The sequence below is a fragment of the Aquarana catesbeiana genome, linkage group LG03 (genome assembly GCF_042186555.1).
Source record: "Aquarana catesbeiana isolate 2022-GZ linkage group LG03, ASM4218655v1, whole genome shotgun sequence".
Classification (NCBI taxonomy): domain Eukaryota; kingdom Metazoa; phylum Chordata; class Amphibia; order Anura; family Ranidae; genus Aquarana; species Aquarana catesbeiana.
In genome coordinates, this window is record NC_133326.1 from 185,425,053 (window position 1) to 185,439,899 (window position 14,847).

Genomic DNA, 14,847 nt, shown 5'->3' on the forward strand with positions numbered 1-14,847 from the left:
ATCAAGTTACGCCGAGTAAATAGATACCTAACATGTCACGCTTCAAAATTGCACACGCTCGTGGAATGGCGCCAATGTTCGGCATTTAAAAATCCCCATAGGCGACGCTTGAAATTTTTTTACTGGTTACATGTTTTGAGTTACAGAGGAGGTCTAGGGCCAAAATTATTGCTCTCGCTCCAACGTTCGCGGCGATACCTCACATGTATGGTTTGAACACCGTTTTCATATGTGGGCGGGACTTACGTATGCGTTCGCTTCTGCGTGCGAGCACACGGGGACAGCGGCGCTTTAAAAATTTTTTTTTTTTTTTTTTATTGTTAATTATATATATTTTTTTTTTTTTTTTGACACTTTTTTGAAAAAAAAAAAAAAATTGATCACTTTTATTCCTATTACAAGGAATGTAAGCATCCCTTGTAATAGCAATATGACATGACAGGTCCTCTTAATAGTGAGATATGGGGTCAATAAGACCCCATATCTCACCACTAGGCTGGGAAGCCTGAAATAAAAAAAAAATAAATAAAACGATCGCCGCTTCCAAGCTGAAGCGGCGCCGTTTTTTTGAATGGAGAGGCCGGGCGTGACGTCATAACATCGCGCCCGGCCTCCGACGATCATAAAGACTCCAGGGACCATCTGGTCCGCCGGAAATCTCTATGACCTACATGCGGCGCCGGCGGATCTACTCTCCGCCTCACCGATCGTAACGGTGAGTCGGAGCAGGCACCGGAGGGCGGCGGGAGGGGGGGGGGGGGGGGGGGGACGACGTCCCCTCTCGCCTCCCATAGGAACGATCAAGCGGCGGAATGGCCGCTATGATTGTTCCTATGGTGTAGAGATTCGCCGGCTGAAACCGGCAATATCTGAATGATATCTGTAACTACAGGCATCTTTCAGATATACCTGCTCAAAGCCAAGGACGTCATATGATGTCCTTGGTATTGAAGTGGTTAAAGAGGAAGAAGAGAAATCATCTGCTGCGGAAAAGGCATCTAACCTCCTTGGATACTAGAAAAAAAACTGACGTATAACAGGTGGAGGCAGAGTTACACAAGGGATGATTAAATGTTTTTGTTTGCCAGCTTCCAAACCTTTGGCAGCATAACCCATATGTCAAACTATTCTAGACTCCTGTGTGCCTCAGTTGATGATAAAGAAAAACCTTTTGCCTAACAAAAGCAGCATATTATGTGCACACCAGACTATGACCAACCTTATATCTTTTCATGCAGTCCTTCTTGGACCTGCCAGGGACAGCATCTGCAATCCTTTCCCATCGTTCTGGAGTATTCACAGGATAGGTCTTAAGTGCTTGCTCTAGAAGCTTTTGTTCTTCAGTTGTCCATGGAACAGAATCTCCACTGGGACCTTGGAAAGGGCAAGTATTATAAGAAGGTTACACTTTAAAAAGAAAAAAAAAAATTCCACAGTCACTGCTGTCTGCTCATTTCTCCCACCACATGCTCACTGGAGCACTGGGCTGTGAAGTGGGTGAGAGCAGCTGGCCTAGGCTCTTAGCGCTTCACTGAGAGGCTGAGCTAGGTGCTGATCCAGGGATCTGGGCAGATCCTGACCGGCTCTGTGACATTAGCAGGTTTCAGCCCGCTGTCTGCTGAACACTGGTCACAGGCATGCAGAAGGAACTGCACTCCTGTTACCCACATGAGAAGTACCGCCAAGTGAGCTTTGGCTGTACTTCTCTCCTTTAAAGCCAATTTCCGGCTTTACTGTCACGTTGAATACAGTGGGGATGGAAAGTATTCAGGCCCCCTTAAATTTTTCACTTCTTGTTATATTGCAGCCATTTGCTAAATTCATTTAAGTAAATTTTTTTCTTCCTTAATGTACACACAACACCCCATATTGACAGAAATACACAAAATTGACATTTTTGCAGATTTATTAAAAAAGAAAAACTGAAATATCACATGGTCCTAAGTATTCAGACCCTTTGCTCAGTATTTAGTAGAAGCACCCTTTTGATCGAATACAGCCATGAGTCTTTTTGGGAAAGATGCAACAAGTTTTTCACACCTGGATTTGGGGATCCTCTGCCATTCCTCCTTGCAGACCCTCTCCAGTTCTGTCAGGTTCTGTTAGATGGTAAACGTTGGTGGACAGCCATTTTTAGGTCTCTCCAGAGATGCTCAATTGGGTTTAAGTCAGGGCTCTGGCTGGGCCATTCAAGAACAGTCACGGAGTTGTTGTGAAGCCACTCCTTAGTTATTTTAGCTGTGTGCTTAGGGTCATTGTCTTGTTGGAAAGTAAACCTTCGGCCCAGTCTGAGGTCCTGTGCTCTTAGGAACCTTAAGTGCAGCAGAAATTTTTTTGTAACCTTGGCCAGATCTGTGCCTTGCCACAATTCTGTCTCCTTTGACCTCATGATTCTCATTTGCTCTGACATGCACTGTGAGCTGTAAGGTCTTATATAGACGGGTGTGTGGCTTTCCTAATCAAGTCCAATCAGTATAATCAAACACAGCTGGACTCAAATGAAGGTGTAGAACCATCTCAAGGATGATCAGAAGAAATGGACAGCACCTGAGTTAAATATAGGAGTGTCACAGCAAAAGTCTGAATACTTAGGACCATATGATATTTCAGTTTTTCTTTTTTAATAAATCTGCAAAAATGTCCACAATTCTGTGTTTTTCTGTCAATATGGGGTGCTGTGTGTACATTGAGGAAAAAAAATTAACTTAAATGATTTTAGCAATGGCTGCAATATAACAAAGAGTGAAAAATTTAAGGGGGTCTGAATACTTTCCGTCCCCACTGTAGTTTGTTTGGGCCAGCTATTTCCTACACTAACAGGTGTGTGTGGGTTGGGCACACTGTATTAACACTGTATGTAGCCTCAGCTACATACAGTACTGTGTTCTGGCTGTGGAACACAAACATCCCATTCCACACCCGGCACAAAAGTCAGGCTGTGAATGAATACAAAGTTCCCAGTAACTGGCTGAGGGGGGCAGATGATGTGCTGATTCTCTGCCTCAGCCAATGTGACTGTGCATGTATTTCAAAAATGTACTACTGTGCTTTTTGTTTTTTCCCCTGACACACTTTAATAAGTAACCATGGAGATTACCACCAACAAAAATGTAAATTATGGCTTTTAAACATGGTATTCCACTATTACTCATCACCACATAAAACTAGAATTTTTGAAGTGAGAGTCTATCCAGGATTTGGAAAAATACAAAGTTCTGTAGTAAGAGCTACAACAGGATAATGCAGACTTCACAAACTGCAAACCAGTAATGACCATTGACAGCTGGAAATCCCTCTTGTTATAGAAATACCTTCAAAGCGCTCTGAAGGCACAACATTATCCACAGTTGGAGGTACAACTTTGTGTTCTTTCTTGAATTTATCAAATGCTTTTTTGTTGATGTCATCCTTTTGCTGAGGATCTGTAGAAAAAAACAAAACAGTATGAAGGTACTTTCATACTTTTAGGAATCGTATCTTCTGTGGTTAATGAAATTAAAGGAATGTGTACAGAGAGAAATACAGGGGCTGCAACCTTCTGAAAATACCAGTTGCCTGGCTGACCGACTATGAATTCAGTTAGGGATATGGATCAGGCATGCAGAAGTTAAAGCTCCTTTATCTACATACTTGTGCATCAGTGACTCCATACTGAAGACAAAGGATCGGCGTAAGAGCCAAGCAACTAGCGTTTTGAGTGTGCGATTATGGCCCACATATTCCTCAAATTACAGATTTCCTTTAAAAATACATGTCATAATTCTAAACTCAGAACACTAGAATGTGAAGGATTGCAGCCCAAGGATGGAGGCACAAAGTACATTATTTTTTTTCAAGAAAGCAGATTTGTTGAAGCACTTATTTACCTAATTTCTGTAGCGACTTGGCCTTATTAATTACATCCTTAGCTGTCCTTTTTGTTCCAGAAACAGAGTGCAAATTCATATAATTTGCAATAACTTCCCACCTGTAGATTTAAAAAAAAATGCATTACTTAAAAAAAAACAAAACAAAAAAAAAAACTTATGTCAGAATGCAAATATGCACCTGGGTACAGAAGCACATTTTAATCGGGTGATGGTACATGGTAGATAATGACTTCTTAAAAAGGAACTGCAGTCTGCTCGAAGCTTCCCTCCAACCACTTTGCATATTATTTTATATATACTGTGATTCTGTACTTGCCAAATATGCTGCAGAAATCTCCTCCACTAAGCCTGGCTGCAGCCATTTTAACTGTGGGCAGCTGAAGCTGCTGCCTGTTCACTTCTTGGATTTACACAGACACACAGAGGCACACCTCCAGCTCTGCAGCTTTCATTGGCCCTCTTATGACTCACCCCCCCTCCCTTCCTGGCAAACTCTCACAAGAGTGAGAGAGTTGTGCGTGCTGTCATAAGCCTAGGCTAATGACGAGACAAAAAACAGGAAGTGGGCTGTATAAGGCATTTACTGGCAGAAAAAAAATATTTTACTATCCAAAGTTAAAACAAGGGCAGAAGATTTAATAGATGGAAAGTTGAAAAAATGAATGAAGGTCCGCTCCTGCACACGGGAGTAAAAACACCACTTTTTACTGATTTGAAATTAGATGCATTGTTGTCTATGGGACATTGCACACAGCTAAGTAAAGATCAGTAACACGGCTGAATACAAAGCCGTAAAACAATAATAGAAAATTTTACATTTGAGTGCCGTAATCTACTTGCATACACGTGTTTACTCGTCTATAAGCATGTTTTACGGGAGTAGAAATTAGTTTAATACAATACTGGCAATGAAGAAGAATTTTACTTGTCTATACGTTTACGCACCTTTACACAACATTACTCAGGTCTTTACACAGTTTTTTCACTCAGGGTCTTTCCATAAAACATCAGTAAATTATGATGGGCATGTGCAAGGGGCCTAAAGGTCAGTATGCAGTGAGTAAAACCCTTTTCCTGTCGCATCATGGCAGCATACACCTATGGGGTTGTGGCTCCGCCCCCGCAACCTGATAGGACCGCGTAGCTATTAAAGTCTGAGAGAGCCCCTGCCCCAGCATTCTCCTTTTTTTTCTCACCTGTCAAGGACCGAAAACATGCATCCCTTACCTAAAACATTTGCCCCAGCCAGGTTCTAGCCTCTCCTGGGTGGAAGTCCTATCCTGTACAGCCTCTAAATGAGCTCAATGGAAGGAACCCCACTCTGATGGTCTCAGGGGTATGTTACAATACATTACAAACCTTAAACAGGTTTATGGATCGCAGCGGTCTCCAGCTCCTTTCTGTGCACCTGTGGGTAACTTCCCCTCCTGTCTGTCTCCATAGCTCCAGCTTGTCAGGACATCCCACTTTCCAGCTTCCAAAATGGCGTCGGAGGCCTCAGAGCGCATCTGAGCATGCACGAGCGTGACGTCATCACCCCGCGACGGCGGCAAGTTTAAAAATGCTGTAATGTCAGCATTTTCTTGTCTCTTCTCTCCTGAGCCTGTAAGGGGGAATTTTGACCGGATTTCTTTTGCTACTCTACCCAGCTGTTCTATCCTGTCTCTCTCTTGCTATCTCCACGCCCAGGTAAGATCTATGATGGTTTTTTCTTTGCTTGTTTACTATCTGCTATCCCATGCATGCTAAGCCACCTATATAATTATAGGTTGATTCATCACCTTTCATGGAGACCGTTGCCCAGGTAGACCATCGCCAGCCTACTAGGTAAGAGGGGATGATGGGTAAGTATGAAGAGAAGGAAAAAGAGAGCCCTCACTAATGCTGTTTAAATTGAACAGCCCCACCAGGTCTTCCAGATCGTCACATTCAAGACGAGGGGAGCCTTCAAGAAGGAGCTGCTCAAGCCACAGGCAGAGTCGCTCAGAGCGCGGCAGAAGTCGCTCAAGTCGCAGAAGCCGCTCAAGTCGCAGGAGAAGCCGATCAAGATCAAGGCATAGTCGCTCCCACCACAAAAAATCCCCTGCGCGCAGGAAATCTCCTGTCACCCAGCCTTCCCGTCCACCCGGGAACTCCTGCTGGATTTGCGGTGCTACAGCACTTCCAGACAAACTGGCCTGTCGCACATGCTTCATTGAGGCAACTAAGGACAGAGAAACAGAGGCAAGAGAACCAATTGATCCATCACCACAAGTCGCGGAGCCAGAAGCCAGCAGACCTATACAAAGTACCTCATCCACTGCCCCATCATCATCAAAGACGTCAGACCCTCTCTCTGACACTGATGATCTAGAGGCATCCACCGGCTTCGACTTCTCATTGATCGACCCATTCGTGAAGTCAGTAAAAGAGGCGATCGACTGGGTGGAAGAAAAAGAAACTCCTCAAAAAGTGAGGAAATACTTTCCAAATCTTAAAAAAGACCCAGAGAACTTCCCGTTCATTGAGGAACTTGAGGATCTAATTAAGGATGAGTGGCAAAAGCCAGAGAAAAAAACTGGCCTCAGCAACAGATTATCAAAACTCTATCCACTTAAAGAGCCTAACGTCAACCCACTAATATCTCCTCCAGTGGTCGACTCCTCCCTAATGCGCCTCGCCAGGCACGTAACACTTCCAATAGAGGATGCAGTCACATTCAAAGATGTCCTGGATAGAAAGATCGATCTGGATCTTAAGAGAACCTACCTCTCGGCAGGTGGCGCTTGCAGGCCAGCAATAGCATTGGCTGCCGTCGGTAAGGCTATCTCAAGCTGGTCCACGATGGCCGAGAAGCTGGTATCGGAAGGAATAGAGCAGGAGAAAGTTATCTCAGCACTCCAAGAACTTAGTCTTGCAGGCGACTTTGTCGCAGAAGCCTCTGTGGATATAATTAAAACCACTTCAAGAGCAATGTTAAGCTCAGTAATGGCCAGAAGGGCGCTCTGGTTAAAACCCTGGGTCGGCAGATCCCTCCTCAAAATCCAATTGGTGCAAAATACCCTTTGATGGCGTAAACCTTTTTGGAGAAAAACTGGACGTGGCTATTTCTAAAGTCACGGGGGGAAAATCGGGACTCATCCCTTCAGATAGGAGGCCCAGGCAGCAGAGACCACCGGTTTCTAGAAGAAATCTGCCAGATAAATACAGAGGCAAGATCCTACAGGCCCGGAAAAGAGTATAGGAGGAACTGGAAGAATCCCCAGTCATCATTCCTCAAGCTCCAAAAGTCTAAGACCCCTGCGTCAGGGGAACAAAAGTCTTTTTGAAGGTGCGTCCGCCCAACCAGCTTTAGTGGGGGCCAGACTCATGAGTTTCAAGCAGGTCTGGGCGGATACAATAAAGGACCCATGGACGATAGACACTGTCCAGTTCGGCCACAAATGGAAATTCAAGACACGGGCTCCAAGAGACCAATTCTCTGTAACCAGATTACCTGCATCTCGGGAAAAAAGGATGCTACTGACAAAGCACGTCCAAGACCTGTTACAAAAGGAAGCCATAGTGGAAGTTCCAATATCCCAAAGGTCAACGGGATTCTACTCCCCGTTGTTTCTGGTGAAGAAGAAATCAGGGATCTACGCCCTGTCTTAGATCTAAAGAATCCCAATCGCTCAATCTTAGTCGAGACATTCAAAATGGAGAGCCTCCAGTCAATTCTTCGGGCCATGAATATCGGGGATTGGATGCTTTCCGTCGATTTACAAGACGCCTATCTGCACGTCCCCATTCACATCTCATTCCAAAAATTTCTCCGCTTTGCGGTAGGTCTACATCATTTTCAATTCCGAAGCCTCCCGTTCGGGATCTCCACCGCTCCAAGGACATTCACAAAAATCTTACTGCCAGTAATAGCCTTACTAAGAGAACAAGGATTGAGGGTCCATCATTACCTGGACGACATCCTTTTGCTAGCAGACAATCAGGATTCCCTTCTACTGCATCGATCCATTCTGATTACCACCCTACAAAACTTCGGCTGGATCATAAACTGGGGGAAAAGCAATCTGCAGCCCACTCAGAGAATGATATTCCTGGGGGCGGAACTAGACACCCGTCTCAATACAGTGGAACTTCCACAGGAAAAAATTCCCAGCCTCATTCAGAAGGCAAGAAAGTTATTAGCCTCTACCACACTACCAGCCTGGGAGTACCTCAGCATACTGGGGTCATTCTCAGCAACCATCCCAATGGTACAATGGGCCCAATGGAACACCAGACCTCTGCAAGCATCATTGTTAAAACAATGGAACGGGGTATCATTGTCTCAGCCGATCATAGTCCAGAAAGAAATAAAGCAATCACTCTGGTGGTGGACCAGATTGAACAATCTGAAGAGATGCAGGCATATAGTCCCTCTTCCTCAGGAAATAATCACTTCAGACGCCAGCCTGAAGGGCTGGGGGGCACACTACCGCCATCACGCAGTCCAGGGCCTTTGGACATTCAGAACACAGAACGTGGTTTCAAATATATTGGAGATGAAAGCAGCTTTCCAAGCTCTGTTAGCCTTCAGCCCCCTCCTCAGGGGGAAAGAGGTCCTGCTAAAATTGGACAACAGAGTGGCAGTTGCCTATATCAACAGGCAGGGGGGCACCAGGAGTCGCTCCATGATGCGGGAAGTCCGTCCAGTCTTCGAGTGGGCACAGCTGAACCTGTCGGGATTAACGGCAGCGTATGTCCCAGGAGTCCAAAATCAACTAGCCGACTCTCTAAGTCGGACCTTTGTATCAAACAACGAGTGGGCCTTAAGTCACCAAGCCTTTACCCTCATAACCCAGACCTGGGGGATACCGGATATAGACCTGGCGGCAACACCGGTCAACACGAAATGCCAGAGATATCTAGCCAGAATTCCTTTCCCATCGGCAGAAGGCACGGATTGCCTACAACACGACTGGAACTTCCGTTTGGGGTACATATTTCCGCCAACACCACTCATTCCGAGATTCTTACTCAGACTCAAGAGGTCGAAAGCCACAGTGCTAGCAGTCCTCCCATTTTGGCCGAGACGACCATGGTTTACGACGCTCCTCCAATTGAGCACAGCAGAACCACTGACACTCCCAATGACAGCGGATATACTGTCGCAGGGGCAACTCCTTCACCCATTTCCGGAGAGGCTGCATCTAACAGCATGGAGATTGAAAGGACTAGGTTCTTAGTCCAAGGTTGCTCCCAGAAAGTGATAGACACTCTCCTCCAGGCCAGAAAATCCACGACCAATAAAACCTATAAAAGGGTCTGGGAGAGTTTTCTCTTAGTCGCACAACAGCAATCCTGGAACCCGGCATCTCCATCAGTTCCTCAGATCCTCGAATTTCTCCAGTTAGGTCTAGATAAAGGTCTTAGGTCTAGTACCCTGAAGGTACATGTATCAGCCCTATCCGCTATGACAGGAGTGAAATGGGCTCAAGAACCTCTCATCATCCAATTTCAGAAGGCTTGCCTAAAGCTGACACCACCTAGGAAACCTTCCTTCCCGACATGGGATCTTTCAGTAGTGTTGGAAGCCTTATCCCATGAGCCATTTTTTCCGTTAGAGAATGTTTCCCTGTGGGACCTAACTCTCAAAGTCACTTTCCTAATAGCAATTACATCAGCTAAAAGGGTATCGGAAATTCAGGCCTTACAGGCTAAGGAACCATACTTGATGTTCTATCCAGACAAAGTAGTCTTAAAACCATCGGATCGCTTCATCCCGAAAGTGTCATCATCTTTCCACTTTAACCAAGAACTATGTCTCCCCACCCTATCCACAGAACAGGGTGATCCACATCCGCTTGACATAAAGTCGAATATCCAGGCCTACCTCCTGGCAACCAGCAATTTAAGGAAGACAGAGGACCTACTGGTCATTCCTCATGGGTTTAGAAGAGGACAAGCAGCAACCTCTCGCACCATCGCAGCATGGTTGGTGAAGATCATTAAGAGAGCTTACGCATCTAACAATGCACGAGTACCTGAGGGCTTAAGGGCACACTCCACAAGGGCAATGGCGACCTCCTGGGCGGCCTACTGCAGGGTATCAGCCGAAACCATCTGCAAAGCAGCCACTTGGTCTTCGAAAACCACTTTTATCTCTCATTATAAAGTGGACTCCGCTAGATTGTCCACGGTAGAATTTGGGAGAGCAATTATTCAGGCTAACTCCTCAATACCTTCTAAATAAAAAACTTATCTTTTGCTCATACCCACCCAGTTTGCGAGTTATTCCCCATAGGTGTATGCTGCCATGATGCGACAGGAAAACGGAAAATTGTATACTCACCTTTCCGTAATTTTCCTTTCCTGTCGCATCTCATGGCAGCATACAAATGCCCACCCATCTGAGGTGAGGTATATATACACGGAGAATGCTGGGGCAGGGGCTCTCTCAGACTTTAATAGCTACGCGGTCCTATCAGGTTGCGGGGGCGGAGCCACAACCCCATAGGTGTATGCTGCCATGAGATGCGACAGGAAAGGAAAATTACGGAAAGGTGAGTATACAATTTTCCGTTTTTGTAACTTTTGTCTAAAAAAAAAAAAAAAAAAAAAAAACTGCACCTTTAGAACTCAAATATTTTACACAGCATTATGGTTTTGACCATTTAAAAATTATATATGAAGCGATATCCAAATGACTAAAAATATAGAAAAGCTAATTAAAGCAAATCACTCAGTAAAAAGCAAGAACTCATCTGTGGCTGATGACACGTTACTGTCTGGGTCAAATGCCAGCAAAATACCTGATCAATGCAATTAGATGACAGGCACAGAAGGGTGGGAATGGGTATATAAATAAATCTAGGAAGGTCTACCTCAAAAGTATGGCTACAGCAAAAGCCTGGGCCTGCTATACACCAAATAATTGAAATATACCCCTACTCTTTGATGTCCCCCATGCATAGCCTTATTCTGCAGCTATACCAGTTTCTGACCACTGTGGCAGGCACTAGCAAATTATCTTCTAAAATGGGAGGAGGAAGTGGGGAAGCCCTCATCACAGGAGAACTGAAGTGACATTTGATCCAAACCTTCAAATGTTCCACTAACATTTTAGCTCTTGAAAACTCCTACATATTCCCACCCATTCCTTTTTTATTTTCGACACAAGAGTTAAAAGCACTGATCTTTGGCATGACAGGTGGTTGGAGTGAAAAAGGCTCACCTTTCATTCTGAAGCAATAGGTTAGGAATATGCACACCATTTTCTCTGGACTACCAACAGAGGAAACACAAAAACTTGAGGCTGCTACCTCTCTTGGGTAATTTGTATGTGTCTAGAAGTTACAAATCCTCTTTTAGATATGACAAGCATTCTCTCCAGTTGCTGCCCACATCAGCATCAAAGCTACTCTTACACTCATCAGCTATGAATGCCAATGAGGAGCAATGCAAGACATCCTCAGAAAAATGCCTTTGCACTATTAGGACAGGATAAAATGAAAACCATGAATTGATGTTACCTACAAATTTTTAGGCTACAGTAATAATGAGGCTTAAAGTGACCCATTGTTCACTAGAACAGCAATAGATTAAGCAGGAGATACTTAAAGCAGACATATACATACTACCTTTACCTATTAGTGCACACCATGAGCCCGAGACGCTTTATGAAGCAAAGTTCGACTAATATCTGAATGAGAAGTCATGCACACCCTCTCCTGTGCCCCACTACTGGTCAGCAAGGACATTGTTTTATTTATGGGCCAACAGTGAGATGCAGAAAGAGGCAAGTGCAATCATCTAGCCACAAAAACGGGTCAAGATATTCATATTACTACAGCAATCCAGCATTTAGACTCCTGGATGTGAATGCAGGCAAGCAAACACCTCTATATCATATACAGTGCCTAGCAAAAGTATTCACCCCCTTCCAGGTTGCATCACAACCTGGAATTCAATGTGCATAACTATTCACCTCCCCTAAAGTCAATACTTTGTAGAGCCACCTTTTGTGGTTATCACAGCTCCAATAAGTCTCTATGAGCTTGCCACATCTTACCACTGGGATTTTTGCCCATTCCTCCTTGCAAAACTGATCCAGCTCCTTCAAGTTGGAGGGTTTGCGCTTGGGAACAGCAATCTTTAAGTCTGACCACAGATTTTCTATTGGATTGAGGTCTGGGCTTTGACTAGGCCATTCCAACACATTTACATGTTTCCCCATAAACCACTCAAGTGTTGCTTTAGCAGTGTGTTTGGGGTCGTTGTCCTGCTGGAAGGTGAACCTCCATCCTAGCCTCAAATCACACACAAAGTGGTAAAGGTTTTGCTCAAGAATATCCCTGTATTTAGCACCATCCACCTTTCCCTCAATACTGACCAGTTTCCCAGTCCTTACTGCTGAAAAACATCCACACAGCATGATGCTGCCACCACCATGTTTCACTGTGGGGATGGTGTTCTTTGGGTGATGTGTTGGGTTTGCGCCAGACATAGCGCTTTCTTTGATGGCCAAAAAGTTCAATTTTAGTCTCATCAGACCAGAGCACCTTCCTCCATACATTTTGGGAGTCTCCCACATGCCTTTTCGCAAACTCAAAACGTGCCATTTTGTCTTTTGCTGAAAGTAATGGCTTTCTTCTGGCCACTCTGCCATCATACCCAACTCTATGGAGCGTGCAGCTTATTGTCGTCCTATGTACAGATACTCCAGTCTCTGCTGTGGAACTCTGCAGCTCCTCCAGGGTTACCTTAGGTCTCTGTGCTGCTTCTCTGATTAATGCTCTCCTTGCCTGGTCCGTGAGTTTTGGTGTGCGGCTGTGCAGGTTTGCCGTTGTGCCATGTTCTTTCCATTTGGTCATGATAGATTTGATGGTGCTCCTAGGGATCATCAAAGATTCGGAAACTTTTTTATAACCTAACCCTGACTTGTACTTCTCAACAACATTGTCCGTTACTTGTTTGGAGAGTTCCTTGGTCTTCATGGCAGTATTTGGTTAGTGGTGCCTCTTGCTTAGGTGTTGCAGCCTCTGGGGCCTTTCAAAAAGTTGTGTATATGTAATGACAGATCATGCAACACTTAGATTGCACACAGGTGGACCATCATTTCACTAATTATGTGACTTCTGAAGGTAATTGGTTGCACCTGAGCTTTTTATGGGCTTCAAAACAAAAGGGGGTGAATACATATGCACATGCCAATTATCAGTTTTTAATTTCTGAAAAAAAGTTTTATGTATATATTTTTCTGATTTTACTTCACCAACTTGGACTATTGTGTTCTGATCCATCACATATAATTCAGATTAAAAAAAACATTCAACTAAAAGCCTGTAATGTAACAAAATATCTAAAAAGCCAAGGGGGGTGAATACTTTTGCAAGGCACTGTATACCCCTTATTGAGGATCTCCTGCCTGTTTAGTGCTTTAACAGTGCACGCTCACAGGAGATGCAATTTTTTTTTTTTTTAACCTAAACAAGCGGACTGCCTTCAAGTGATTCAGATATCCCAAGTGGGTTTGTTAGTTGGCAGCTATTCAAGAGTGCTGAAGATGAATATTAACCAACCCCTCCAACCATCAAAAGACTGGTCCCCTTAATAATGATAATCTCGCATGATATAGTAAAAGGTACCATTTACATTGATTTCTACTTTTAACCACTTATGCCCCGGAAGATTTTTGCCCCCTTAATGACCAGGCCATTTTTTGCGATACAGCACTGTGTCGCTTTAACTGACAATTGCGCGTCCTTTTTTCCCCACAAATAGAGCTTTCTTTTGGTGGTATTTGATCACCTCTGCGGTTTTTATTTTTGTGGTATAAACAAAAAAAAAAAAAAGGGACAATTTTGAAAAAAAACAATATTTTTTACTTTTTGCTATAACGAATATCCAAAATAAAAAAAAAAAAAAAAAAAAAAAAAAAGCGCATTTCTTCCCCAGTTTAGACCGACGTGTATTCTTCTACATATTTTTGGTAAAAAAAACAAAACAAAACAATACTGGATTACTGTATAAAGGTTATTGGCAAGGAAGGGGTTAACACTAGGGGGTGATCAAGGAGTTAAATGTGTTACCAAGGGAGTGTTTCTAACTGTGGGGGGGGGGGGGGGGGGTGACTGCCTGGAGGAGACCGATCGTTGTTCCTAAGAATTAGGAACAACTGATTAGTCTCCTCGCCCCTGACATAATGGAGGTCTGTCAATTTACATTGACAGACCTCCATTCTGTCTCTCTCGGGAGGAGCCAACGCTGGTGCCCGTCGGACATCGCGACTGTCGGGCATGCGCATCAGCTCCGTCGCACTGTGGGCACGCACCCCCTAGTGCTCTTAAAGCGGCCAACGTAGAGCTATGACGGCTCGCCCAGGGGAGCCAACCTGCCGCAGTATAACTGCGGTGGCTGGTCTGGAGCCAGTTAATGTTTCAACTATTTCCAATTAAAAAAAAAAAAAAAATACTGAAAAAAAAAAAAAAAAAAAAAGTACCTGCTTGGAAACAATACTTCCTCATCCCCTGAGCAGCAGCATCAGATTACCAAGATGTGTGTGGGAAGAGTAGCAATAGAACATTTTCAAATCAAACATTAGTGACAACCTGGTGTGCAAGGAAATTAAGTGAAATAGATCCAGATTTTATATAACTACAGTGTAAAACAATTATGAAGGAACTTCTTGTTCTCACCTTGCATTTGTTCCAGCAGGAAATAAGTTCACAGCTTTAATAAGTAGCTGCAAGTCATCCTCTGACCAGGACTTGCTGCTGCCCCCACCTCCTGAACCAGACTGATCTGCACTCTTTGTGGACTGCTTCATCCGAGCCTCCTCCTGCTCCTTTTCTCTTTTAATCTGTGCATTAACCTCTGCAATCTAAGGAGCACACACATTGTCACAGGACTCATCCATTCAGATATATCAGCAAATACAAACTATAGTTTTTAAATGTCGTCCCTCAAAAGTCAGCTTCCTTCATTACTCAGTTACGGTAAGTGTTAATGTCCCACAATC

General features: G+C 44.1%; 1 protein-coding gene across 1 annotated transcript in view; it reads right to left on the reverse strand.

Annotated features, from left to right (window-relative positions):
* DNAJC2 (DnaJ heat shock protein family (Hsp40) member C2) overlaps positions 1 to 14,847 on the reverse strand; it is a 52,765-nt gene that overhangs the window by 7,371 nt on the left and 30,547 nt on the right. Inside the window, exons 13-16 of the mRNA XM_073619608.1 lie at positions 14,525 to 14,709; positions 3,867 to 3,967; positions 3,312 to 3,422; positions 1,220 to 1,374 (exon numbers count right to left, since the gene is read on the reverse strand). Of these exons, the coding sequence (XP_073475709.1) occupies positions 1,220 to 1,374; positions 3,312 to 3,422; positions 3,867 to 3,967; positions 14,525 to 14,709 (552 nt within the window). The remainder of the gene's footprint in view (positions 1 to 1,219; positions 1,375 to 3,311; positions 3,423 to 3,866; positions 3,968 to 14,524; positions 14,710 to 14,847) is intronic.